The sequence below is a fragment of the Betta splendens genome, chromosome 8, assembly GCF_900634795.4.
Source record: "Betta splendens chromosome 8, fBetSpl5.4, whole genome shotgun sequence".
Classification (NCBI taxonomy): domain Eukaryota; kingdom Metazoa; phylum Chordata; class Actinopteri; order Anabantiformes; family Osphronemidae; genus Betta; species Betta splendens.
In genome coordinates, this window is record NC_040888.2 from 6,424,947 (window position 1) to 6,451,688 (window position 26,742).

A 26,742-nucleotide genomic window follows, 5' to 3' on the forward strand; every position below is an offset into this window, starting at 1 on the left:
ACAATGATTGTAGCAAGGGAAAGGGGGAGGAACATTAGGATCAGCCTGGAAGGTTTTAGGGGGAAAAGAAAAAGTGGAGCGACAAATACGGATAGTTGGTGTCGGAACATCTTTATTTGCCCTCATCAAAAGCTAACAGAGCGAAAAGGAAGGAAGGCGGCCGTATAAATCACACTGACAAAGCTGTTAAATTCAGTGCATGGAACAGCTTCTTCCATATATGGATAATTTATCATTATGTAAATTGCATTACTTCTGGGTTATTGAGTTACAGCACATTACGAGGATGTGGGAAATCAGTTGCAGTACAATAATGGGCTGAATTTAACGTAGAGGGGACTGCAGAGAGGAAATCAATAGCTCGTGCATATTTTAAAAAACTGTTGAAATTATTTAATGTGCTGTTTTGTAACATTAAGTTCTATTTTGTAGCTCTAAATTATGAAAATTCGTCTCCACTCGTTTCAATGCCACCGTGAGCATTGCTCACCTGCTGCCAATTGCGGAGACTAATCTTCTCACTCACGCAGACAGACACGGCTTCACGTCAACAAATCGCTTTTTTTTTTACATTCCGCTTCTCCGTCTCCTCGCGGGACCAGCTTATGCAGAACGCGTCCTATTTCCGACTGCGTGTCGGAAGCGTGCGGTGCCACGCGTGGAGCCGAGCTCAACTCATCTTGACTGGTGACTCTGAAATTAGGACACGACGTAGATGGAAACCGGACGCTGTGAAGTTGAATTGTGTTTTTTTTTTTTTTTAAACCATAACAGCAGCAAACGTATAGTTGAGGCCTGATTTTGTTCTGCACCACCAACATAGAACTCCTCATGTCTTTAATCTATTCCATCACTGAGAATAAAAAGGCAAAGATCATTACATCCTCCTCCACCTTCTGGAACCAGCAGCGAGAGACACAGCACCTGCCGACACCGGAAACCTTTGCCAGAACTCCAAAGTGAAAGTTCTGGATGGTGTCCAGCCCTGGAGAAACCTCAAACATCTGCCCGGCGCGCGCGCGCGCTACCGTAAACACATGATGAAACCGGGAGGAAAGCCAGGCGGCCCGTTGCCACAGGTGAGCGCGCGCGTTTTAAAGAAAGGCCCGACGACGTTACGCACGTCGCGTCGCAGCCGAGCAGCAAAAGGGAGAGACGGCACCGCCCCAAAAAGCTTCTCCTCCAAGAAGAAGCGTTACACAAAATGACTCATAACACCACGATGATAGCGGGATGTGACTGACTACAGACAAAATGACGCACATGCAGGTTCTTATCATTAACAGCGATATGTTTCGGTGTGATTTCACCCAGTCACGACCCCGCCCTTCATTAGTGGAGGACGCGAGTGCGGCCCTTTGCAGCAGCCTGCGCCTTTAAGGGGACACGAGGAGAGGGCGTGTCCACGCGCAGACTTCAGAGGCAGGAGGCGTCGTAGTGAATTACAGCCTCTCGGAGCAGCCGCCGCCGTGCGTTTCCTGCCGAGGATGCGCTGACAGCGGCAGCAGTCGCTTCATACGCACACGCACGCGTTTCCTCCCGGCGTCGCCCGCAGCCGCTGACCCCGAGCGTTTCTCTTGACGCGCGCGTCCCCGCCGTCGAGCAGCTGTGGCCCGAGACTTGGAGCAGCCGCCGGCGTGTTATGAATGGGATGCCCGGTAAGTGTCCGCGTCTTCGCGCAACCTAACGCATCTTTGCGGCTCAGCGGTGCGTGTGCGCAGCCGGGGCTTCATCCGGCCGCTCAGCGGAGCGCGCGGCGCGCATGGCAGCTGACGCTATTGTCAGCAGCTACTTATTGTTCTTGTGCCCACTGAACCCACGCGGAATCACAGCTGTTCGTGGAACCGATTAGTGAAATGATTAGTCCGACGTAAGCACGCGCGTGAATAAAGCGCATCATTTAATGGAAATGATGATAATTTCCTGGTGCTGCGTTTGACTTTCTTTGTGACTGAGCATCGAGCTGATTGCCTTAAAGGCCTCACGGACGTTTGTGCTCGTCCTAGGAGCTTTTTTTGGGATCCTGCGTGCATTAAAGCATTATAACCAATTAGGTTTAATAACGGAACACCACCTGGGTTTTTGAATACTGGTTTTGCCGGAGTTAAAACTCACTTGGGCCTAAATCAATAGCCGATAGATTGGCTCAGAAACAGGCCAGGCCACGCGCTATGTTGATTTGCATTGATGATTGAATGCGACTTGGCATCACACCGTTAAACTGAGCAAAGGTGTCACAAAGGCGTCAGACGCATAACAAGGTGATGAACCCCGGCCTGTGGACCATTATTCCACCACAGCTCACTGATAAGGTGTGTGTGTGTGTGTGTGTGTGTGTGTGTGTGTGTGTGTGTGTGTGTGTGTGTGTGTGTGTGTGTGTGTTGTGGGGGGGTGATGTTATCAGATCCCTGGTTGCGAAACAAACTGGGTGGCTTTCTTTGTTTTTGCTGGATTAAAAGTGACATTTGACCCCGTCTTATCCTAAACACACAGAGGACAATCGGCTCTGCCCTGTGATGGATGTAGGTTGATGACACGGCAAACGAGCAACTGGCCGCCAACATTCGGCCCGTTCCCAGAAGTGTCTGTGAAACCCGAAGCCGACGACACGGTTCATCCAGCCTGACCAGGTTCTACTTCTACTTGTGCTCGCGTTTCTTAGATTACAAAGCGCCCGGTCGCCTGCAGGTGAAAGTGATCCTTCCTCCGAGCGGCGTCGGATGCTGTGCCAGGCGCTCTCGTTGCGCACGGCGCCGTTCGATGGCCGCCGGCCCGGACGGAGCCGCCTGCTCCGGAACCCGTTCCCGGCGAGCGTGGTTTCGTTTCGCGTGATCAGCAGTTTGGAGCCTGTGTCGTTGGCGCCCGTGTCCCAACACGCCTGCAGCCCGAGCTCGCCGGAGGCCGCGTGCGCGTCCGGCTCGGCCCCCTCACATTCCAGGAAATGCCACTGTAAACCGTTATTTATTTTCTTCCCGAAGCACCTCGAGGATGAAGTGCTCAATTATTACAGAGGAAGGCTGCCCCGTAAAGGATGCTGTAGCTGAAGCAACATGTTGACTCGGTTAATAGTCCTCAGACTTTCCTTCTTTCGGAGCTTGTTTGGCCTCTTTGCTGTGAGATAAGGCAGTCGTTTAGTTTCTTTTTCTTAGAATCTTGTTGGTGTCTTGAACTCTCTGCATTGTGATGTGTTTAGGGTCAGCTCTAAACTGAAGGAAACGTTGATTCTGGGCCGTCATCCTGTTTCTGTCAGCTGTTGTAAATGTTGCACAGAACCGATGGGGAGACAATGAGGAGGGCACTTTAAACCGCACTAATACTCAGACCAACATCATACAACTTTTTTTCTTCATTGTACCATTATTTTAAGTTTACAAAAGCCAATCTGTCACGCCATGATTCATGAGGTTGTAGATCTAAGTTTAGGCGGGTTCGTTGTTGTTGTGATTGCTTCCTGTATAGTTTGTCTGCCTCCTACGTCGCTGTGGTCTGTTGTTCAGTGTTTCGTGCCATCACTCGTGTACAGCCCTGTCAGACTCCTCCACGGCATCTTAATCGGGTCGGGATCCGGGCTTTGACTGGGCTCGGCCCGTCTTCCCACCGTGGCTGTCGCTTGTGTATAAGCGTTCGTGTTCTTCTTGGACAGAGCAGGATCTCTCCTGGCAACTCGTCCAAACAACTCGAGCTTGTTTAGTCTCCTCCTAATGTCCTGTCAAGGACTTTAACATTGAACATGCTCAGTGAGGCTCGGAGGGACGCGGGTCCTTGCTCGCCCGCTCTCTCTCTCTCTGATCTGGGGCGAGTTTACTGCATCGTCGCACCTGAACGCTCCACACTGCTGCTTCCTTCTGGGCTTCTTTCGCCTGTGGATTCCGTTGCCTTTTTTTGCTAACAGACGTTCTGAATGCACTCGGCATCATTTTACTGCCTTCCATCAAGACGCACAGGTTTCCAATCGAATCCGCTCGGCCTCTGAAGAGACGCCCGGACGCGAGGTCGTGCTTGTCATCGGTAGTGACGGATTCCCGGTGTGGGCGACATCGGGCTCTGCCAATTCTCTAAAACCATTGGAGGAACTGGAGCAGATGCTCTGCGTCCATCGTTGTTGCTGTCTGAGCTGCTGTAGTGCACGTTGTCCCCGCGCTGGCCCACAGCCATGTAGTTTATTAAACTGAGTGTTGATGGAGCGGTGTTTGTTTTAGGCCCATCAGTATTGCAGTATGATGGAAGACGGCCTTGTTTACATGGCATGGCCAGGAAGGGCAGGCAGTCTAGATTTCCGGTGAGATGGGGGGTGGGTCCTTCCTGTGGACATACCCCCCCCCCCCCCCCCCCCCAAATGTCAATGATTGTCCCTGTCAACCGTTTCCGCAGGCTCCGTGGTAAAATATGTGCTGTAGTAAAGCTGGGGACTAATTGCCGAGCACTCGCGCACCTTTTGTCCAGGCGGCCATTAAACTGGAACGCATTGACCTCGCGTGTCCTGCTGGAAATGTCTCGTTACCGGACGCTCTCGTTATCACCTTTCGTCCGAGACACTAGGAGCCACGGGGGCCGAGCTCTCCTCCCCCAGCGGCCGAGGGCATTCAGACGGCTGGCATTTACGTTGAGGCGAAGTGTTTTTAACGTAAGCAAAGGCGCCGCAAAGGGACGTTTAACCCACGGATGCGTCCACGCTCCAATGTGTCAAATGCATTTTTCTCGTCGTCCACTGTAATAGAAGCTGTCAGTTTCACAAAGGGGAGAAAGGAGATGGAACCTTGCGTCTGGGGGCTTCGTTGTCTGTACATGTACAAGACAGTGTCTCCTCTCAGCATTAGAGGTCGGCCGGTGTTTCCTTCTAAAAGCGTGTCCCTCCGCTCTGAACTCATCACCTGAAAATGGCTTCCTGCTGAAGGGGCCCCAAATGATGATTGTAAGTGTTGCTTCAACACCGCAGCACGTCTTCCACGTTGCCGGCGTTACTGAATATTCCCTTCAAACACTCGCATGCGTTTGTTCTCGCAGCCCAAGGCGCTGGTCGCCGACGGTTCACGGATCTGAGGGCGGCTGCAGATTTACCCACCGGAGCCTTTTGCTTAGAAGCAAACTCTAATAATCTGATCAGCGGAGTGTGACGTGAACAGGTCACCTCACCTTGAAAAGGAGCCAGCACAGAGCAGAGCAGCCTGGACTCTGGCCGGTCGGCAGGTACAGTGTACTTAGTAGGGGTTTTCTCGATTCCTGGAAGGCCGTCGTGGCTGTGTGACGTTTTCCAAATTCTACCATCATAGCCCTAATTTTGCGATCTCTGCTGGACACGGGTCGCCAACATTTTCAGGCTTGGGTTTTTCAACTAGGTTTCTGTGCATGTGGCCCGACATCTCCCCTGAGGCCATTTCATGGTCCGTCCAGGTCAGTGGCTTCGAATGAGGGCGGGCGGAGAACCCCCACCACCCCCACCGCTGCAGCAGCCACCTTCTCCCAGACGGTAGAATACACACTGCATGAGTTAAGCACAAAGTACTTAATTAAGGGAAGTGGACCATTAGTCGTGTGTGGGGGTCTGTCTGATCTCCTGTGTTTTAGCATTGACGCCTCTTGTGCAAGAGTCTCAAGAACAAATGTGAAGTCCTGTTCATCCCAGCTGATCCTGTAGAGCCCTACTTTTTATTTCCAGGTCGCTGTCCTGCAGATAACTCCATGTTTAGGTTTAGCTGGGATGTAACGGACGCCTGTTAATGAGGAGTCACACACCTTGAGCATCCTCAACTGTGTCGTCTGCCTGATTCTTCCACTTTTCCCCCATTAACCAAAGCCAAAGCATCTTATTTATTTCCGTCCTGTGGTATTTCTGTGTTTTCCCTTGGGTGTGTGTTTTCTTCCCACATGTAGCTGCTGTAACGTGACATTTCAGAAAACCAGCGTGGATGCTGGCGCCGCGTTTACATTGGCCGCTTTATGGATTCTATAAACAGAAGTAATATTGCATCCTTTTTATGTATTTGCAGAGTTTGCCTGAAATATAATTTTCCTAAAACGCAGAGGGAAGCAGGCAGCAATTACAACTGTGGAGATGCCCTGTAAATGTGCTCTAGTAGTGTGGGAATGCGTGCATTTGGTGAAATGGCGCATCTACTGTACACAAACGGTCCGTCACGCTTCAGAATGCCTCTAGTTCAGAGGAGTGTGGGGCGTCTGTTCAATTTTTTTTTTTTTGTGGAGAATTGCATAAAGTTTTTCAATTTTGCTGTCAAAATGAAACGATGCAGAGGCGCCTCATGCTGCAGACCCCCCCTCCTCCCCCCGGGTGTTGTGAGGGTCTGTTTAGAAAGCTAATCTCCCCGCGTTGACCCCGCGGTTCCCACGCTGGCTGCTGCTTTCTCAGGCCCTCTGCTGCGTGCGCGCACCCTCCGGCCCGGGCAGAGACGTGCAGAGCTCCAAATATAGCAGGGCCGGGATGGAAGCGTGCAACCGGGGGTGCAGCTGGTGCAGAACTGAGGCAAAACTCCACTCCGATGACCCTGCGACGGGCATCGCTCAGCTTTTCTGCTCCTGTGGGTGGACGGTGGGCTTCGACCGTCTCTCCCTGTAGCTTGTACTGCTTTGCTCTTAAATCGGTGGAAAACAACAGCTAGTCAGAAATAACAGCTTTTTTCTGGGTTTTTTTGGGTGTGAAATATTTTCTTATTATTTTCCCATAACAAATCTAAACATGTAGCTTTTGATAATAAACATGCGACTTGTTAAAAAAAAGTGAGCTTATTTGTGTTTTTTGGCACACAAACATGTGGCGTTAATGGAAAGGGTGTGTGTATTTTTTTATTGTTTTATTTTTTTTTACTTACCGTCCTCCTCATCCTTTTAAATGTGCACTTAGTTTCCATATTAATCGGGGAGAATACACAGGGTGGTGTGAAAGCAGACGTGATTAGCGTTGAAAAGGCTGCGCCGTCTGAGCTCTGGGTCGACACAGGAGGAGGCCATATGTGGCGGCTTGTAGCTTGTAGCCTGGAGCCTTTCTGCAGACTCTGACAGGAAACACTGTTGCCTGCGTGCAGGGGGTGTTACTATGGAAACCAAAGCAGGTGAGGGCCTTAACAGGAAGCGGAGTAGAAGCTCAGCTGGCAAAGATGGGGGGAGGAACAACAAGGTCAATGCACTGAAAGGACGGAGATGTGCCAATGCCTCGGGCTCCGATCTCAAAGGCTTTTTTTTGTTTTTGGTTTTTTTAAAAAGGAAAAAAACCTCATTGTCAAGATTAGGCCACCGAGCGTTTTGATGAGCCTCCATTTAAGTGGCCGCGTGTGCGAATCAGCGAAGCGCGCGCTTAAGACGATGAGGTAAGCGTTTCCTTCAAACCCACTTGCAGAGATTTTTTTTTTTCCACCCAGGTCAGAGACGCGTGCACGTGTTTTCCACTTGCCTGCCGTCTGCAGACCACCTTGGCAGCTCGCGCCGTACGGGGGGGGGGGCGTTAACGAGGTCTGGTCTTGTCGTGCACCACCTGAGGAAATGGCAGCGTCGTAGCGCGACTGTGGTTTCGCGTTTTCAATAGCTCGGAGCCACGCTTCCTATTTGGCTGTCAGTCGCGCCTCAAGGGGCTCAAACATTATTGTTGGAGGGGGGGCATTTAGCCATCTCTCCAGCTGAAATTGCACAAACATTTGTGGACACAATGCTTCCGTTAATAGCGTGCCCGCCCGACACTGGCTCATTGTTCCCTGATGCTTGTTATCGGTCACACGCTCCGCTCCGTGCAGGCAGCGGAGCTTCAGACCCCGGCGGCCGCTCCCTCTGCGGTCGGGGGTTGTTGCTCTTGTGATGATGATGATGCTGCTGCTGTTTTCAAAGCACAATCCTGTGGCGTTCCCCAACTCGCGGCGCATTTCGGAGGTCATCTGGCAGATGTTTGAGTGCCGCTTATCATTATGGACTCGTGTAATTGATACCTTCAGCTCTTTATAATTAGTGGAACATTTGGAATTCCTAGAAAACATTTATTTACTTCATGGGACTAAACAAGCATAAAGAGCTTTCTATAGATTGTGTTGCTTATTATTTCTGACGCCAGTAAATTTGTTTGGCACAGACATAATTGCTTCATTCTCTGCATTAGTGCAAACATTTTTGCAGTAAGTTGCATGACTTATAAAAATATCTATATTTTTTTTATAGGTTCCTGTGTTGACTGCAAGTGAGGAGCGCCAGTCATCACTCCACGCCACCTGAGGACGACCCATAGGTTCTGATCCGCCTCCGTAGCCGGCTAGCTAAGCGCTAATCAGCCGCCATGCCGATCCTGAAGCAGCTGGTGTCCGGCTCCTCCCAGACCAAGCGGCGCTCGCGCATGGACCTGACCCGGGAGATGATCAGCGCTCCGCTGGGGGACTTCCGCCACACCATGCACGTGGGCCGCAGCGGCGACGCTTTCGGCGACACCTCCTTCCTCAGCTCCCGCTCGGGGGAGCCGCCCGCCGCGCCCTTCCCCCGCTCCCCGCGGCCCGGCCTTCTGTCCCGCACCTTCAGGAGCAGCAAGCGCTCCCAGTCTGTGACCCGGGTGGACGAGCAGAGGGACCACGCCCTGCTGGTCCCCGGCGGCTCCCCCGCCTACGTGAAGAACGCCATGTCTCTGCCCTTCCTCAACAACGAGGAGCGGGGCGACGTCGTGGGCGCCAAGAGCCTGTCCTCCAGTCCACTGAAGCAGCAGGAGGAGGCGGACGGCAGAGGCGCGGCCGCCATTCGCTTCCTGGAGCAGCAGGAGCGGAGCTTCGGCGAGCTGACGGAGCTGCCGGGCACCTCCCACTACGGGGGCGGGATGAAGCACGCCGTGTCGGTGATGTCCTTCCACGTGGACCTGGGCCCGTCCATGCTGGGCGACATCCTGGGCGTGATGGAGAAGGAGGACGACGACCTCGGCTACGAGGAGGGCAAGAGCAGCGAGGGCCACGGCGAGGACGAGGACGGCGTGGAGCCGGCGAGGGACGAGGAGGAGGACGCGGCGGTGCAGCGGGCGCCCCCGTACCCGGCCGGCGCCGCGGACCTGGGCCCGGACCACGGCGGGCCCGACACCCCGGAGTACACGCCCGAGACGCGGCCGAAGCACTTGCAGCACCTGGACAGCTGCTCCGTGTCCAGCTCCGGCTCGGCGGCGCTGGATGAGAAGCCGGCGGGCCACACCTACGCCGGGGACACGGACAGCGCCACCTTCAGCGCCCCCACGGAGGAGGAGAGCAACTTCTCCTCCTTCCTGGAGGACGAGGACGACGAGATCCGCGTATGAGGTCCCGGCCGCCTCCAAAGTGGGTCAGGCCTCTGGAAGGAGATCCTGTGAAGCTAGCCAAGTCCTCTGACTGTGCGGATTTGCACTTGAAGACGCTGTAGCCCGTTGCCATGGGAACGGGACTGTGGAGAGGAGGACTCTCTTTGTAGGTCTGCAAAAAAAAAAAAAAAAAAAAAAAAAAAAAAGAAACAGTGCCTGCTCCCTTAGCCTGAATCCAAACTCCATCCGTCGGGGAGGCGCACGCTCCATCTCCTCCTGCTCGAACTTTGAGGGAGCTGACGCGGAAGAGCAGCCGCTTTTTGAATATGGAACATTCCAGAAGCGAGCAGGGCGAGCGGCTCAGAAAGGAACTTTTGTAGGGCGAAGAACACTTTCCATAACTGAAGCGCAGTTCACGCTTTCTCCCTCTTGTCACATGTGCTTTTTTTGTTTTTTCTCCTCGTTTTGCTTCGCCTCTCTCTCTCTCCCGCTCGCTCGCCCGCTCTGGCAGTGGGACATCATGAGGCCCGAGCGGAACAGAAGGCCTCTGTCACCGCAGGATCACTGGTGGGTGTCTTGTCACAATAAAAGGGACAGTGTTTGTCGCCGGAGTGTGACGCCCTGTCTCGCTCCCCTTTCATCTGAAAAATATCCCAGTAAAGTGCCACGGATCAGTCGGGTTCTTTCTCGTCTCTCCCACCGCGTAACTCAGGGTCCGCGACGTTGCTCAAAGGCTTCCATTTCCTGACGAAGCCCAAACCAAAATTCTCCTCTGTTCTTAATTCACTGTGAGCATCACACGGGCTCAGTGCAGATGAAGGGAGGTGCTGGCCTACATTGACAACAAAGCGTGGTGTTACTACAGGAAGCTAAAGATTTGAAATGTGGTGAGGAGCAAGGGGGGGGGGTATTCTGGGTCTCTGCTAATAAACCGATCCGCTGATCATAGTCACCTTGAAGTCAGATCAGTGCCGTTTCACAGGCTCCTATAATGTGACACACCGCTGTGCTTCTCAGATCTGACGCTTCATGTCGAGACTGACGACGGTTTAATAACCACTTCCTTCCCTTTCTGTGCATCTGAGCAGCTGCTTTTGTGCAACTGCCTCGTGTCGATGATGTTGACCCTCTTAGGGGAATGCCCTCGCTGGCTTCCACCAGGACACGTGATGAGGACTTCGAGGGGGGGGGTGCACGTTCGGGCTCAATTAAACCCCGCGCTAGTTGCATCTGCGTAAAGCAGAGGATGAAACGGCAGCGGATGCACGGGGCATTAAGAGAAGACGGCGATTTCTTATGCAAGTTTCACAGTCGTTGCAGCTTCACTGTACCTATTGCATCACTAAAATCAATGGCCAGAAAGTACTGAGACTCCGTGGTGCTGATTGATTTTGCTGCCTTAACTCGAACTGACAGATGTGCCAAATCGCAATTTTCTAGCCAAAAAACTATTTTACTTGTGGAGCTCACTTTTTTTGGGGGGGGGAGCCTGTCCAATTCCGCCTGTCATTTCCTTTTTCTGTGTGTGGGTAATCACTGCTGAGCGGACGGAGGTTTAATAAAAGAAATAAATAATTGTAACTGTAAATCAAGCAGAAAAGGAGGCAAACATGCAGAACTGGATATTTATATTCCCAATCACTCACACACTACAAAATATATTCAGGTGATTGAGTTTTGTTGCCTTTTTGTTTATGATGTATATTATGCCTTACTGTCCTTCACTGTATATTTACAACCCCCTTTTTTTCTGTATTGTCTGAAATAACCTATATTTTTCAATAAAAGTAAACCTGAACGTCTTTACTGCCGTGTCTGTCTGGGACGTTTCTCGCCGATCGTCCCGGTAGCTTCATCAGTCTGGCTCCACGTTGGTTTCATTTAACACCTGCAAGGAGAACAGTCCAGATGCTGTTATTGTATTACCTTCATGTCAGTACCGGGGAGGGTAATGGAGTATGGATGCAGCTTAACCGGCAGCATTGAGGAATTCCTTCAGTGTGTTTCTGTTTCCTGTCACTATTCATTAAGTCCAGATGAGGAAGGAAGGAAGCAATTGAGACCTTGGTTGAATAGGTCTCTGAACATGGCTCAAAGGTAGACGGGAAGATTGCGTGCGTGTGCGCGCGTTGCCTCGAATAGTTAAAAGGCAAAACCCGTGCGTGGATTTGCAAGCGGTGAAAGACTAATTGAGCGGGAAAAGGTCTATCATTATGAGCTGCGCTGTTGAGCGGCGGTGACAGGTGATTCTTCTCACGCTGCTGATTGGACGATGGATGAGCCCCGGCGGCCACGAAATGCCAGCTTCCCGCCCATCAACCGCGCTGTCGCCTTGGATTTTACGCGCGGCGCTTTTGGCCTTTTTACGCGCCGCGAACCCGCTCACACCCCGGTCAAAGTTCAGCGCGCTCCGTCGTGTTAACGGGCGCTCGAGACGGTCCATAGTCTCGCCCCCGAACCCCTCAGAAGTACAGGCGCACGCTGGAAACGCCGCACTACATTCGATCCTTCATCTCCACTTTAGGGGATATTTAATCTCCCTCTACTTTCACTTTTTCACAGCCACAATGTAGCAGCTTCCAGTCTGCCACGGGGCTGGAGGAAGCCATTATTCTTACACTCGTGGTAAAAACAGGCCATTTATATTGATTGTTGTGGTCAATACAAACCAGCAGCACTATTGATCCTCCCTTTCTTTATCTGTATAGCCATTATTCTACTTAGAGATTGTTTTTTGTTTGCTTTTTGTAGTAGGCGAGACTAAATCTCCAGTCTCCATTTGAATCGGTTTCAGAAAGTCCCGCTTTAAATCACACCGCGGAAACAATACTTTATTGCTGCAGTCTGGAGCTGTGAAGTCCTGTTATCTACTGCCACCTAGTGGTCACCCAGTGTGAAGAGCACGTCTGGCCATGGGCGTGTCGGTGGCCGTGACTCCTAGAGGTCCGCTTCGTACTACGATCAACGGCGCACCCGCAGTTCAGTGTCACAGTATCATAGGCAGATGTCTCAGGAATCCATAAATCATGAGCTACACGGTCAAACGACACTGTCTCGGTGGGTGATTTGCGGCAAGAGGGTGTGGACGCAACTGTTCCAGTTGTCGCGCATTCGAACTTGGCGCAAACGGCGGCTGATTAGTTCAGCTCACCTCCACCGGAATCTCAGTGTAATGTGATCCCTGCAGCTGTTTCTCCCTCTCAAACGCTGGATGCAGTCTCTCATCTGCCCAGATGCCCTCCAATGTCATTTCCCTTTGACACCTAGCGCCTTTCCAGCCATTCATTTTCCCGGAGCCGCCGTTGGGAGGCGCCCGTTCTCTTGTTGGGTGAGGAGTTCCTTCTTGGACCCGCAACCCTTTTTTCCGCCAAATTCCATCAGCGGACGTGCAGCTCTTCCAGGAGGCCGACGGCATGTTGAAATCTGGAACGCATTAAACAACCTGCTGGCGGAGGGGAGCGCGCAAAGGAAGGAGGGAAGGTGGGTGGGAGAGCGGGGGAGGGGGGGGGGGGGGGGGAAAGCGGGGGGATGGGGGAGAAAAGAACCAGAATACAAACAGACCACGCCCCCTTCGCCAGCACCCTCACCCCACCGTCCCCGGTCCCTCCCTCAGACAGACGCTCGCGCACACTAGCGCGTGCGCTCCCTGTGAAATCAAGACCACTCCCCAAGACGCTCCAGCAGCCTTTCATGTTTCAGCAGCATTTTTGCAAGTCCCCCATTTTAATGGGTCATAAACAAACAGCCGTTTTCTGGCATGTGGCTCGGCGTTTAGGTGGAGACGGGCGTGAGTATCGGAGTTGCGCAGCAAGGGGGGGGGGGGGCGAGCGCCAGGGGTCGAAAGCCCCAGCTGTGTGCTGGCAGTTGGAAGCTGGAACGAAAGAGCTGGATGTGATCCAGATGTGCTTCTCTCGTGACCAGATGCACAGACAATGTACTGCGGGGGCGCGACGAGCCCCAGCACAAGTTTTTCAGTTGTCATTTAAATGATGTTTATTTGCTAGTCCATCACATGTTACTGAATGTCTCTTAGCAGGGCTGCTTATTCCTCCATACGTGTGCTCTACAGACACCGATGCTAGCAGGAGCCGGGAACATAAACATTCCAGTACCCAGAGTTGACCTCTTGAACTGCAGGACTGGCAGCAGGAGACACACACACACACACACACACACACACACACACACACACGGGGGTGGGGGGGGGGGATCAGCCTCCGGTGTCCTTGGTTTTTAGAGCTTCAGATGCCTTTGCCCGATGACTGAAGAATGAGGCCGTCCTCCAAACACAGCGCAGCCTTTCCTGCGCTTCCAGGTATGTCCCCGGACGCGGCTGCGGCTTTCTCCCGTGGAAAAGTTCTCCCGTGGGAAGCGCAGCTCCCGTCTCCATCACTCTCCCCCCGGCGTTGTGCAACGAGCTGTTTCCCTTATAAATCTGGAGCTTGTGTCAGAGCCGCTTTGGACCCGAGTCAGATCTGCAGCGTTAAAATGTGTTTTTCCATCTAGAGAACCACACTCAGTAAATCTGCCTACGACACAGCAGACTGAGACCGTGCATTCGCCAATGTTATGATTATACTCATTGGTACAAATGAGCAAACAGCCCTGATGACAAATATACAGTTTGACGTCTTAATGTGCTAATGATACAATCACTGGTGGCATCATAACAGTGATTCTTGATGCTTCCAGCGGTAAAATCTGAACATGCGAGGATACGTTTGCTTTTCAACCGTAAGCACAGAAACATGGATTCATCCCCCGATTCCCCTCACTTTCCTTCACTCTGTGCTCTGCTAGCACGGTCTGAGCAGGATCTGGGTTCTGAGCCGCGTGTGCACCCAGGAGGACCGGTCTGGCCTGAGCCGAGCCACGACACGATGGGGTGTCCATACAGACCCCTCCTTGTCTGGCAGACATGACCCCGACAGGCCCACTGTGGGGTAAAAGCCGACCAGGAAGTGGGCGGGTCCCATACGGTCTCTTCCCATAGGCCGATGTTAACCTTTGACCTCTGGGTGCTTCTTCAACCTAATGACTATTAGCGCTCGTGTCCCGCGGTAGAAGGAATTAAGGGACAATCTCTGAGACTGATGGCTTCGAATGTATAAGGAGCAAAGATTATGTGGCAATAAGAGCCTCCTTTTGTCCAACACGTTTCTTTAATTATACGCCTCTTTACTTCAATGGGCCAAGGGTATTTTTTACATGTATAATAGCCTCACATACACAAAGTCAATTTTTGATCATCCATGTGTTTCTCCGAACTAATTTAAGTTTTGCACATGCTCAGCCCTACTTTAAATGAAGGTCCAGATGAGCAGATATTAGACCATATTAGAAGATGTGCATCACGTCAGAGCTTGTTTCACTTCACAGCTCGAGCAAATGGATATTTAAAGTGCTCTTTATTCCCTGGTTGGGGTGGTCAGACGACATGAGGCGGAATGTTCATGCACCCACTCTTCACATGCCGCGAACTAGCGATTTCCTAATATCAGTCAGAACAAATTAGACAGACTTTCCATTTCACTCTTATCACCTTCCTGTTTTCATCTGTCTTCGTACACGAGCGCAACTCCGCTGCTCGAGGCGCTGCAGCCGCTTAAAAAGGCGTTTGCTTTCTTCGGGCCTCACAAGCCTCATAAATCATGGCCTGTCTAAGAGATAGAGCGCAAACGCCGGAGTGAAGTATCCCAGAGCTCCGTGCGGAGGGATCGCATTAAAGCACACTGTACTGGGTGTTGGTCCTCCAACCAACAGCTCCATCATCCAGTTCGCGCTCCCCTCCCTCTGGTCACGGTTCCCTCGGGGCCGAGCTGGAGAGGAATGGGGGAAAAGTCCGGCCAATGCTGGCTCTCGTTATTGTCCTACGGGCCAGGCTCTGACTCTTTGCCTCTGCAATGGGTTTAATCGGCCAATCGACTCCAGCAGACGATAAACGGTGCATTGTGTGTGTGTGTGTGTGTGTGTGTGTGTGTGTGTGTGTGTGTGTGTGTGTGTGTGTGTCTGAGAGAGAGAGAAAGAGAGAGAGAGAGAGAGACGAGTGGTTAAAATGTAAATCTAATTTACATCATTGGTGCATCATTGATTTAATGAGGCTCAATTAATAAAACACTTCAGCCCCAAAAAAGATATTTTTCTGTGCTTGAATCAAAGCATCATATTTTATTGTTTATTTCAAACATAAACCCTCAGCTCAGAAGATGCTGCCGAGCATGGGATCGAATCCGGGCTTTCCTGTGTCAGACAAACACGTTCTGGCAGTGCAGCCGCGCTCGGCAAAGCCCGGTCAAAGCCTCTCCACCCTCCTCATCTGTAGCCGCTGACGTTGACTGACAGCTCGCTGGGACGCTCAAAGAGTCAAAGTTGTGTGAGAGTCATGTCAAGTGAAGAGCATTGCCTCATCCGCCTCACAACCTACAGGAAAAAAACTCATGTTGACACAAAAAACCTCAAACTTAATGGGAGTGGGGCTTGTGTGTGTGTGTGTGTGTGTGTGTGTGTGTGTGTGTGTGTGTGTGTGTGTGTGTGTGTGTGTGTGTGTGTGTGTGTGTGTGTGTGTGTGTGTGTGTGTGTGTGTGTGTGTGAGTGTGAGTTCAGGAATGCTTATGTGGGTGTGTGACTGTCTTGGTAAACGAGAGGACAGAATGTGAATCAGAACAGGATGGAAATAGAGTGGGACTGGTTAAGTAATCATCCGAATCCACGTTTTCTTCTTCTGCCTGCTCCAGCTGTGCTGCAGCTTTGGGCCAGCCAGGAAGTGTTGGGGGGTGGAGGAGGAGGTGGGAGGGAGGGAGGGGGGGGGTGCATGGGGTGGAGGCAGGGTGAGGTCACCGTGCTGCTGGCTCCTGGGATGGGAGGAAGGCTGTAAAGAGGGAAGAGGGAGACACCTCAGTCTCGCCCCAGCTGTGGTCCAGCTCCACAACTGGAGCCTCACACCATAGAAGAAGAGCGTGAGTCGTATTTAAAGGCCGCCGTGCGACTGCCCGGCCCTGCGTGTTTGGGATGCCTTGGGTGTGGCCAGTCTGCCCCCCCCCCCTCGCGTGTCCGTGCGTGCTACGGCTGCCTGTCGCCTGCATCCTGTCCCATCCTGACCCCAGCCAGACAAAAAAAAAAAACTGCTAATATAATTTGGAAATTCCTGCTCAGCGGCAATTTTATCGGAATTATTTAAACGGGGGTCATTTAGTCACCGGGACAAAGATTCGCTCACAGGACTCGCTTCCTTTCTAAGCGTCGGGCCGAGTAATGAAACTGAAGGAATCTGCCCGTCGGGAGCCAGAGCTCGACCGTCGCGGCGCTGCTCCAGTCCGCGCGCGTTGAGCAACAACTCCACTGTTTGTCTTAGCGATTCTCAGGCCGCGGCCCACACACACTACTCCCACAGCCATGTGTGCAGCCTTTACAGCCCGGGGATCTACAAACCCAGGCGTGACCTCAGAGAATTACATATTCTCATTGGAAACCCCCCCCCAACATCCCCAGAGTGGCAGTTCAGCCATCGTATGGAGACGCACATAGCGAAGGCCCACTTTAACATGAGCCCAGGTAGCTGTTGTGAGAGGGCGGCGTTATAACGGAATAAAATAAAAACAAGCCCTGGTTTCAATTAAGTCTTTCCACCCCATCCCCCCGCGGCTGTGAGAAAGTGGGGCGTTCAAGCCCAAGCTGCCATCCTGTATTTTCTTCCCGGACTTCACTTCCCTGCGCCGGACGACCCCGGCCCGGTTTCTCATCCTGCGCGCTCTATAATCGCTAAGGCCCAAAACACCAAACAGAAAAACCATCACTTGGTTGCTTTTCAGCGTCTTCGCTGCGATTCTTCTCGCTGACCACACCCAGCTTCTCCTTTTGTCGCGGAAGGGTGAAATTTATGACGCAGGGGCGCTCGGGAGAACACATGTTTTGAAAAACTCACATGGGTGGGTCTCATCTGGAATGCATAAGCATAACAATATGTCCAAGGCATCGCTCGCTGCGGTCGGATAAGGAGCGGGGGCCGCGCTCGGACGGGACGGGTGGGATCTGCTGCGCGTTAAACCCAGCTGCAGCGCTATAGGGTGCGTAAATCAAGCGGCTCGTCCTCTGTCCGTCTTCAGGTCTTTTTTAAGGGGCGAGGGTTTCTCTGTATGTTAATGTTAACATCACAATCTGTCAAATGTGTGTTTATGGAAGCTTCGGAGTCCACACACTTTACATAAAGGTAGTAGGACCCGCTTCCACTGTGCTAATATAAGTGCGTGCTCCTCTTTTAGCGTGTAAATGCGCTAACGCGTGCTAGCACGATAGATAGTTGCAATTAGAATGCAGCGGGACACGTGCACCACATTTCACGGTGCGCGTGCAGTATTTGTTGAGGCATTTGAGGCCCAGGGTCATTAGAAATATGTTTTATATCATATTTATGGAAAATCAATAGTGGAGACATTGGCATCAGTATTTATTTGCCAGGCCCAGAGTCACCCAGATGCATTATCATAATCAATTCCTCCCAAACGATTGCATGAAGGTCAGCGTTTGGTTTGATCCGTGAGGTCGGGAAGAGTTGTCGGATCATCCCGGCTGCGAATCTGTGGATGTTTCCTCCGTCTGCCGGCGTTCGTCGAATCCGTCCTCAGCCTCCTCTTTAATTTCGCCACCGAGAGGAGCCGGGCCGCAGTCCAGACCAGAGGAGACACACATACACACACACACACACACACACACACACACACACACACACACGCACACGCACACGCACACACACACACGCGCGCGGTGCCACAGTTTCCTCAGGACAGGTCACCATGCAGTTAGTGGGGGAGAAGCCAAGCCAGACTTGCTAACATGGAGTTATGTTGTTGTGAAAACACGCAGATGAATCCAGAACAACGTGACACGAGTGTTATGGATTCCATGGGGCTTGGTTTCATTTATCAACATCCAGATGAGTCATGCCTCGAGGGTTTTTCAGCATGATCACACTGTAGCTTTTCCGTTCTTTCACCTCCCTCACCTGAGCCTGACAGATTAATTGGCTTATTGTTAGAGTTGGTATTGGCTGGCCGTGACCTCAGACGCCAGAAGCACCTGAGCCTAATGTGAACAGGGCACCAACAGATTCACACCGTCGATAGTGAGATAACAGGTACAGACGTCTCCTCGCAGGAAGAGCGCACACCTTCCTTCACACGACGCCAGAAGTGGCAGACTGCGAAGGAAGCGCTGCAGTGTTGGCTGTGAAAGGGCCACGACAAACCCGCCGATAACAAGTAGGTAAGAATTAGTTTCTGCTCTGAGCTGTGTGAGTGCGTGTCTGGCTTGAATGAAACACCAAACAACAAACTGGGCCCCGACAGTCGTCGTCGTCATCTCGGAGCTGTGAGAGCCGCGGATTCTTCCAAAGCTCCACTGCGTCGCCCCAAACCCCCCCGGGGCCCAGAACCGCCCCCGGTCCCGAGCTGCATCGCGCCCGCTGGTCGATGACATGGACTCCAACAGGAAGCCAGCGGCTAATGGTTAGCACATGTTCGGGATCACTGGGGTGCCACAATCTGGAGCTCGTCACGCCGCGCGTCCGTGATTTATGTTGTTGTTGTGGCTTCACGTGGAGGGGGGACGGGCCGGGGGGGGGGGGAGCCCCATCCGCTCGCTGGCACCTCGGCCTCCTTTAGCGGGTTTAGCGCCCAGCCGGTGGCCGACTCCGGCTCGGTCGCGGCCCGTTTCGGAGCCTCGGCGTTGTGAGCAGCCCCCGGGTCCGACTGGCTCCTCCGCAGCTCGGGTCCCTGGGCCGTCATCCGATAGCCGCTAAGTGGCGGAACGCAAACACTCGGTTTTGCCCCGAGGAACCCGGCTGCACGGGGGAGCAGGCACATGCACATCCTGGAAAGTCGGGAATTCTGCGGGAGGAATGTCGCCGTCTACGGTTTCAAAGCGGCGCGAATGTTGCGTTTGACTATTGAATTAAGCAGAGGACGGCGCGCGCCGTGACGACCCAGAGTGCGGGGAGATACGAGCCCCCTCTGACCTTTGACCTGGCTGACTTCAGAGCTTTGGCGTTTCCTGTTGGGGGATTTTCTACAGGTGAAACAGTAACAGGGCGTTTCATCATTCCTTCATAATCCCACAAGTAAAATAGCCGGTCCAGCTGCTGGAGTGTCCTCCAGACGGCCAAAGCAGGGCCAGATCCAAGACCTGAGCCCTGGTTTCGTCTCTTTTCCCTAAGTTTCCCTGCAGATGGAGCCCAGTGCTGTTGACTGGGGTTGGGTCCACGCTGACTCACCCTGGAACAAAAAACAACCCTACGCCTCATCTGTAACAGGAGCCCTCCCTTCTGATATGCTCACCGGTTTGAAAACCGGCCAATCGGCGACGACGGCAGGTAAACGAAGAGCTGACGCACGGCTGCGCGCCGTAAAGAAAGAAAACTGAAAGCAGCCGCACACTTTAACTCCCAGCCTGCAACAGGTCAGGTCAGTGCAGTGGAGCGTCGGCATCAAGTCACAGCACGATTTTGTGTTTTCATTAAGCAGCAGTGAGATCACCGCAGACTTCAAATCCTCCAGTAAAGGCGGGCGTGTCTGTTTAACACACAATAGCTCCTCTGGCCTCTTCATGGAGCTGTGTGTTTTCATTGATTGGGTATGAAAGGGAAATGGGCTTTGGATGCGTTCCAGTGCCATCAGGCCTGTAAGCGAGATCGTAACTCTTCACGAGTGTTGTTGAGCTATCACTGACACCACCGGCGCTAATAATCTGGAAAGTGATAGCGAAGAGCCTGACGAGCTGGAAACCCCCACAAACACCCAACAGAAGCAGTAGGTGTGAGTACTTCATATCTTTAATGCAATCCCACATATAATGAAAGGAGCTGCTATAAAGACAAGGGTGGGGCACTTTGTCACTCGCTGCACTGAGGCTTCATTTGCTGAGAAATGGAGTTGACTGTGCTGCAGTGCTTCCATTTACAGTCGGGTGTATTGTTGTTGCTGCTTTTGCGCCGGAATCGTTTCCTAAATTTGAGGGCGAGAGATATTTAAACGTTTGTGAACGAGAGAGGCTCGCTGCCGCTCCTGTTGCCGCTGCCGCTCCCGCTGCTATTGGCGTTGCCGCTCTTGTTGCCACTCCCGTTGCCGCTCCTGTTTTCGTTGCCGCTCCCGTTGCTGCTCTCGTTGCCGCTCCCGTTGCCATTGCCTTTGGCGTTGTCGCTCCCGTTGCCGTTGCCGCTCCTGTTGCCGCTCCCATCGCCGCTCCCGTCGCCGCTCCCGTCGCCGCTCCTGTCGCCGCTCTCGTTGCCATTGCCGTTGCTGCTCCCGCTCCTGTTGCCATTGGCGTTGCCGCTCTTGTTGCCACTCCCGTTGCCGCTTCTGTTTTCGTTGCCGCTCCCGTTGCTGCTCTCGTTGCTTCTCCCGTTGCCTTTGCCATTGGCGTTGTCGCTCCCGTTGCCGTCGCCGCTCCCGTCGCGGGTCCCGTTGCCATTGCCGTTGCCGCTCCCGTCGCCACTCCCGTCGCCACTCCCGTCGCCGCTCCCGTTGCCATTGCCGTTGCCGCTCCCGTCGCCGCTCCCGTCGCCGCTCCCGTTGCCATTGCCGTTGCCGCTCCTGTTGCTGCCGGCACCGGCTGCACTAATTACATCTTCATAAACCGCACCAGGTCCAGCTGAGGGGCCGGAGCCCTGCCTCCCTCTCTCTCTGCCAGGTACTGCCTCATCCGGTGTCCCGCTGCGAGCGAGCGAGTGCTGGGCGGCGGCCAACCTTCTCCTCCTGCCGCATGTTTACAAACACAGACCGCAGGAATCCACCTGACGAGCCGGCGCCAAGGCCGCGCTCCCTGAGCTCCAGCTGATCCTCACCGCGTTTGACCTGGGGGGTGGATTTTTCCACTGTTGGTCATTGCCGGACGGGTCCTGTGCCGTACACATGTGCGTCCACGCAGCTCCGCCTATTTAGCAACGCTACGGCAGCATGGCGGCGCGGTAACTCCCTGCAGCTCAGGACAAACTCCCCTTTCTCCAGAACGAACGCAGGCGTAAACAGAAGGCCTGCTTCGCACACGAATACACACACACACACACACATTCTGGGCATACCGTGGGGCCTCCAGAGGGCTGCTCCGTTCACACACACACACACACACACACACACACACACACACAGCTGGCCATGTGTCTCTTTTACCACGCTCAGTGCCCACAGTGGGGTTCACTTAGGCACCATCAGCTCCGGCTCGCATAGTTTGGGTTTGGTAGAAGAAGAAAACGTAAACAGAGGCGGGTCGTGTAACGTGAAGGGGGCTGGGATGCACAGTCAGCCGTTTTACGAGTGCAACTTACAAAAATGACTGCTTGTCACACAACATGACGTCATCGCCAGATTGTTTCATAAACGTTTTCATAAATAGTGAAGCTTTGTAGTTCGCGCAATACCGCCCAGGACGCGGCATAATCATGTGAAGCTGAGCGCATTGTACGTGATAATCGACCACGGGGAGGAAAAAAAACGAGGGGGGAGTGATCTTCGAGCGGGCCTCTGGTGACGTGCGGGGCCTGCGGGGCGGTGTTCAGGCGGGGAGAAGGAGACTGACTGGGGTGTGAGCCACATCTGGAATAGTACAGAGTCGAGAGAAGAAGCAGGAGACGCTCGGCGATTCTTTTCCAAACTCTTCACTCCAACGCTCCTCTTTTTCACGGACACGTCTGCTTTTTTTGTAAGTGGGACCGTGGCTTCGCCTTCCGCGTGCTCTATTCGCCGAAACAGACTTTGTCCTCGACTCTTCCCCCAGCGCGCGAGGACTTTTACGCAGGACTTTCTGGATTAAACCGTGACGCGAAAGCGACGCTCCGTTTTTTTGACGCGTCGCACCTTTTAGGTTTGAACGGTCGCACCAGGAAATGAAGCGCGAGACGTCCAGGTTTACGCATGGCGGCGTTACGCTGGAATGTTTTCCATGGAGTTTGGCAGTGTGTTTTCCAGCAGGCACGCGCCGAGTGCTCGTGCTCGTGCTCTTAGTCACCATTGGCTTTCGCTAAACCTGAGAGGCTTTTTAAATTTACGATGCGGCACCGCGTGTCCCGTATGTTCCACGTAATCCAAGATTTCTACTAAAACTATCTGGATCGCGTACATTTCCAAAAAAAAAAAAGTTCACTATGAATAGATTTAATTTCTCAACCACAGTCCGACTTTAAACTCAGAAACGTTCGGTCCCGGCAGCATCGGGAAGGAATTACAGTCCCGTCTTTCTTTCTACGTTTCAGTGTAAGCGGATACTTTCACATTGAAGTAAACATTGCGGTCGGAGCAGCAGCGAGGACACGGCACCACCTGGCGTCGGGACGAGGCGGCGTTGCGCCTGCGCGTCTGTCTTCAAGTCGGCCCCGAATGCGCTCAAACGTCTCTTCTGCTTTGTTTTCTCTAGATCTGCCTGGAAAAATGCTGCTCATCCTGCTCGGAGTGCTCATCCTGCACTTAATCATCCTCATCCTTCTTATAGTGTCTACAGCAGCCAGTGTAAGTTCACTCCTTTTCTTTCAATGGGGGCTTCTATGACGAACATCAGCTGTGAGTGGATGTCGGAGCTTCGTTGTTCTCCCGCTGTGTATGCTGCAGTGGTTCAAAGTCTGCTGTTGTTTTTCAGGCCTGGTCTTTAGGCGACAACATGTCTAAGGACCTGTGGTACAGCTGTCAAACCATGGCAGATAACGAAGGCTACCATTGCAAGCAAGGCAGCAATGAAGGTTTGGTCAAAAGCGACACACGCCCGCGTGGCCGCGCCAGAACTTGAACCTGTTCCCACTGATCTCCTCTGCTTCCGCTCAGACTGGATCCAAGCGGTGCAGGCCCTCATGATCCTGTCGGTGCTCTTCTGCTTCTTCTCCCTGGTCGCGTTCCTGTTCCAGCTCTTCAAGCTGCTGAAGGGCGGCCGCTTCTACTTCACCGCCATCTTCCAGATTTTGGCAAGTGAGTGTGACCTCATCGCAGCCGAGCGGCCCTGGGTGGAGCGGCGCGGGTGAGGTCATCGTGCATTTCTGACGGATTGCTTCAGATTCTCCCTCGCGTCTCTTCCAGGTCTGTTCGTGATGTGCGCGGCCATCATCTACACTGTAATGAGCCCGGAGGCCGAGCGCACGCAGTTCGGCTACGCCTACGTGCTGGCCTGGGTAGGGTTCCCCCTGTGCCTCATCAGCGGCCTTATTTATATCATCCTGAGGAAAAAAGAATGAGACGAGCCGAGGGGACGGGAGGAGAGGAGAGGAGGAGGGGAGGGGTCTCTGTGACATCTCCTGCTACACCATCGCACTGTGCCTACTGCCCACAGACCACAGACTGACATCCCAACGATCCATCCACCCAGAGGTCAAGTGTCACGAACTGTTTTAAACACACGACGGAGATTTATTCTTTTTTCACCGATGGTTGTTACGCAGTATTTCCGGTACGTCCCACATTTCCTGCAGTGACATAGTGTCCTCGGAGTGCGTTTAAAAGTGTGTCGGTGGCACCCGACTTCCACGAATCCACCACGTGTGACATCAAAGCTTCCTTCAGTACTAAGATGTACAGAGAGTCTGTGGTTTTTAGACATATTTATAACATTTTACATACATTTTATACATAGTGTTGTCATGTTAACATTGTCGTGCTCTTTTTGTGATAGTTCGTGTCTCTCACAAATCATGCAGCTGTGCCAAAGACATGTCGCTTTTGTTTTGTTTTTTTCATTTCATCTGTCAAACTATTTGAACTATGTGCCTTATGTAGAGTATCTGTGTTCATCTTGAAGGAAACTAGTAAATTCTCAGCATTAGATAAAACAACAATATGAAGTGTCAATAAACTCTAAGTTTTTTTTCTGAATTATCATTGTACTTGATATGACAAATAAAGTGTTTTGCTTTTTGTTATGTAGGATTTTTTAAATGGTGCTTTTTCTACTATTCTTGAAATGTATAGCCCACTTTTTGTTGCACCTGTGTCCTGTGATTAATTTGCTTTGTACAAACCTAAAGTTTTGCATTTTTCCTCATTATTCTTCTAAATAAACCATTAGAAATTAAAGTGCAATTGTCCTCACTGTGGGAAGCTCAGGTAGAATCTGATACTCGTTCAGTGGGTGTTGCAGGGCGTGGTGTGCTGTAATAACCTCAATCCACCACTTGGCGGAGCCGTGAGAAAAGAAAACCAACACAGACCTGCTGCAACAAAGTCATCAATTATTAATACCTTATGATGCCAAAATTCACAACACGGCATTTCACACTGTTCTATAAGACAAATAACGATTCTAAAAGCTAAATAATGTCTTGTACATGACATTGATCTTTCTTGATTGCCCAATTAAATACAGATCAAAAAAAGAAACTGTAGAGAAATATACTGTCCACTAGGTGGAGACACAAACACACCTTTTAAATTAATTCAAGATTCCTGCCGTCAACACGACGCTGATGTTCGCTCCCTCCCAGAAGTTGACAACACAGATGACTACTTGGCCCTTCATCAGAAGTTGATAGATTTACATGGAAAACAAATTTTATAGGTGCCAGTTGCACAAAATTACTGTGCAATAACATCTTAAGCAGAGTGATGACACCATTTAAATTTAATAGAATAAAGAGTTTAGACAAATAAACAATCACAGTAGGGAGGATAGGCCCTATTAATAGTTATGATCACGTACAGACACTACAACCATTTTCCATTTAATGTTTGTTGCATTCTTAGACACATGATGATTATAAACATTGGAGCATTTTACCTTCATTTATGAAAGATAAGCCTGCGCTGCTGTCTGCGCAGGAGGTCAGCAAACGCACGGCATCTCTCCATAAACATGCCCACGCAGCCTGGATGGATTTTGGTGCCACAGACCTGCGAGCGAAATCACATTCTCAGGTTCGAGCTCCTGACGTAAAAGCGAGGCCGGCCGATGCAGCTGTAAAAGTCCCAGGGCGCACAGATAACATATTGGAGATGTCAAGAAGAACTCCAGAGAGCCAGAATGGCCTCACAGCTCCATTTCAAACGTAGTTAACCTTAAGGGTTATTTATCACTGGGGGGGTCACTGTGGGGCATTTAATATTTACTGCAGGACACGCGGGACGGGGGAGACGGGCCCCGGGACGAGAGGAAGCCACCCTCATCACTATGCGCCGGGCACCGCTGTGTACATACATCAGCGCTGCTTAACTGCAGCACTTGATAAAGAGCAGGACGCGCCACCGACACGTCTGCCTCCGTGTCGGTATCCCAGGAACACGCCGGGGTCATTTCACAGTCCCCGGCTGGGGAATTCCTCTGGCGGGGCGGTAATGGTCGTGAAGCGGCGCGCTGAATGGGCCGCGGCCGGCTGACGGCTCCCTGAATGGGACACGTGAGAACTTCAGAGGAAGCTGCAGCCCTCCTCTTCTCTTTCTCCTTTTGATTTGTCGCCATTTTATCCACGGCCGCTGTCTCCCGGAACAAACGTCCGAGCCCTCAGATGTAACTGAACCAATGGGAAAACGGCCGAGGCCTCTCCAGTCGAGGTCGGTTTCATCACGCCCATAAATCTCTGAGAAATCAAAGCCCATCCAGTGCCACCCCCCCCCCCCCCACCCCCACCCCCCCCCCCCCCCCCCCCCCCCCCCCCCCCCCCCCCCCCCCCCCCCCCCCCCCCTTTTGTCTTGCTAATACACATTAGCGTGTGGCTGGCTGCCCACTTTGACAGGAGCCCAGACAGGATCTGGGTAAAGTTGCACATGTGGAACCTGGAGGCACCTTTGACCCGTGACCCCCGCCGTTAAATCCTGCCACTACCGACCGCTGGGCCCCGACATTCACAGGCATCTCCCGGCTCCATTTCCTGCCTAAAGCCCACCTCAAACTCACAAGGGTCATAAAAATATCCAGGATCAACACGACAACAGCAGCTTCACCTCTTTACATAAGAACGCTGTTTGCATTTGCTTCTGTTTTCCCACAAGCTGCAAGCTCAAGGCTCTAAACGCACACAACAGCACTTATGTATGTTCACACCCACATAAACGCACACTCACCTACAAACGCACCCGTGCAGGACACGCTGCGTTAATGCATTCCGTATAAACAACGAGTGTGAAGTGAATCCCACAAAAAAAACTAAATTACCCATCATTCATGCTTTTTATGGCAGAGAGCTCCAGAGAAAAGAGCAGGATACAATTATGAAAACATTTTCATACACACCAGTGCAGCACATGTTCTTGAAAAATACACATACTTGTAATGAAGCTTTAAAAACGGCGCTCTGCTTTATCCCAAGCGACCCCGGATAATATGAGATTCAAAACATTGGTCCTGTAACTCGAGATTAAATTAAAACAGTATGTCGTTAATAATTCAGTGCCAGCAGCGAGACTCGGCCCATCGTTACTGTTGGGTAAGAAGAGAGGTCGGTGGAATAAAAAAAAAAAAGAAGAAAAAATCAATTATTCAGGGATATTTTGGCGCACATTAAGTGATTCCATAAATATCAGGGAGGAACCGAGGGGTTCAGGAGTTCG

At 52.1% G+C, this 26,742-nt stretch overlaps 3 protein-coding genes across 7 annotated transcripts; 2 read left to right on the plus strand and 1 right to left on the minus strand.

The window, feature by feature from the left end:
* The first annotated feature begins 569 nt into the window (after positions 1-569).
* cdc42ep4a (CDC42 effector protein (Rho GTPase binding) 4a) lies at positions 570-11,040 on the plus strand. 4 transcript variants are annotated; one of them, XM_029159573.3, is made up of 2 exons: positions 570-1,079; positions 8,155-11,040. In XM_029159573.3, the coding sequence occupies exon 2, from the start codon at positions 8,270-8,272 to the stop codon at positions 9,257-9,259; it is 990 nt and encodes a 329-aa protein (XP_029015406.1). In that variant the 5' UTR covers positions 570-1,079; positions 8,155-8,269; the 3' UTR covers positions 9,260-11,040. The 4 variants fall into 4 exon arrangements, with proteins under 4 accessions (XP_029015406.1, XP_029015403.1, XP_029015405.1 ...); XM_029159570.3 differs by lacking the exon at positions 570-1,079 and adding an exon at positions 1,375-1,658; XM_029159572.3 differs by lacking the exon at positions 570-1,079 and adding an exon at positions 6,067-7,319.
* An 8,598-nt stretch (positions 11,041-19,638) lies between these two features.
* Positions 19,639-20,991, minus strand: LOC121202393 (zinc finger CCCH domain-containing protein 13-like). The gene is made up of 2 exons (XM_055511010.1): positions 20,974-20,991; positions 19,639-20,844 (listed from the first exon to the last, which is right to left on the minus strand). Exons 1-2 carry the CDS (start codon positions 20,989-20,991, stop codon positions 20,317-20,319), a joined length of 546 nt encoding a protein of 181 aa, XP_055366985.1. The 3' UTR covers positions 19,639-20,316.
* A 774-nt stretch (positions 20,992-21,765) lies between these two features.
* pmp22a (peripheral myelin protein 22a) lies at positions 21,766-24,276 on the plus strand. 2 transcript variants are annotated; one of them, XM_029159945.3, is made up of 5 exons: positions 21,766-21,925; positions 22,637-22,728; positions 22,856-22,955; positions 23,038-23,178; positions 23,287-24,276. In XM_029159945.3, the coding sequence occupies exons 2-5, from the start codon at positions 22,651-22,653 to the stop codon at positions 23,439-23,441; spliced, it is 474 nt and encodes a 157-aa protein (XP_029015778.1). In that variant the 5' UTR covers positions 21,766-21,925; positions 22,637-22,650; the 3' UTR covers positions 23,442-24,276. The 2 variants fall into 2 exon arrangements, with proteins under 2 accessions (XP_029015778.1, XP_029015780.1); XM_029159947.3 differs by lacking the exon at positions 21,766-21,925 and adding an exon at positions 22,092-22,476.
* The last annotated feature ends 2,466 nt before the right edge of the window (positions 24,277-26,742 follow it).

Coding starts and splice junctions, on each gene's coding strand:
- cdc42ep4a (XM_029159573.3), top strand. CDS start 8,270: ATGCCGATCCTGAAGCAGCTGGTGTCCGGCTCCTCCCAGACCAAGCGG.
- pmp22a (XM_029159945.3), top strand. CDS start 22,651: ATGCTGCTCATCCTGCTCGGAGTGCTCATCCTGCACTTAATCATCCTC. Junction 22,729..22,855: donor TAGTGTCTACAGCAGCCAGT/GTAAGTTCACTC, acceptor GTTGTTTTTCAG/GCCTGGTCTTTAGGCGACAA. Junction 23,179..23,286: donor CATCTTCCAGATTTTGGCAA/GTGAGTGTGACC, acceptor CGTCTCTTCCAG/GTCTGTTCGTGATGTGCGCG.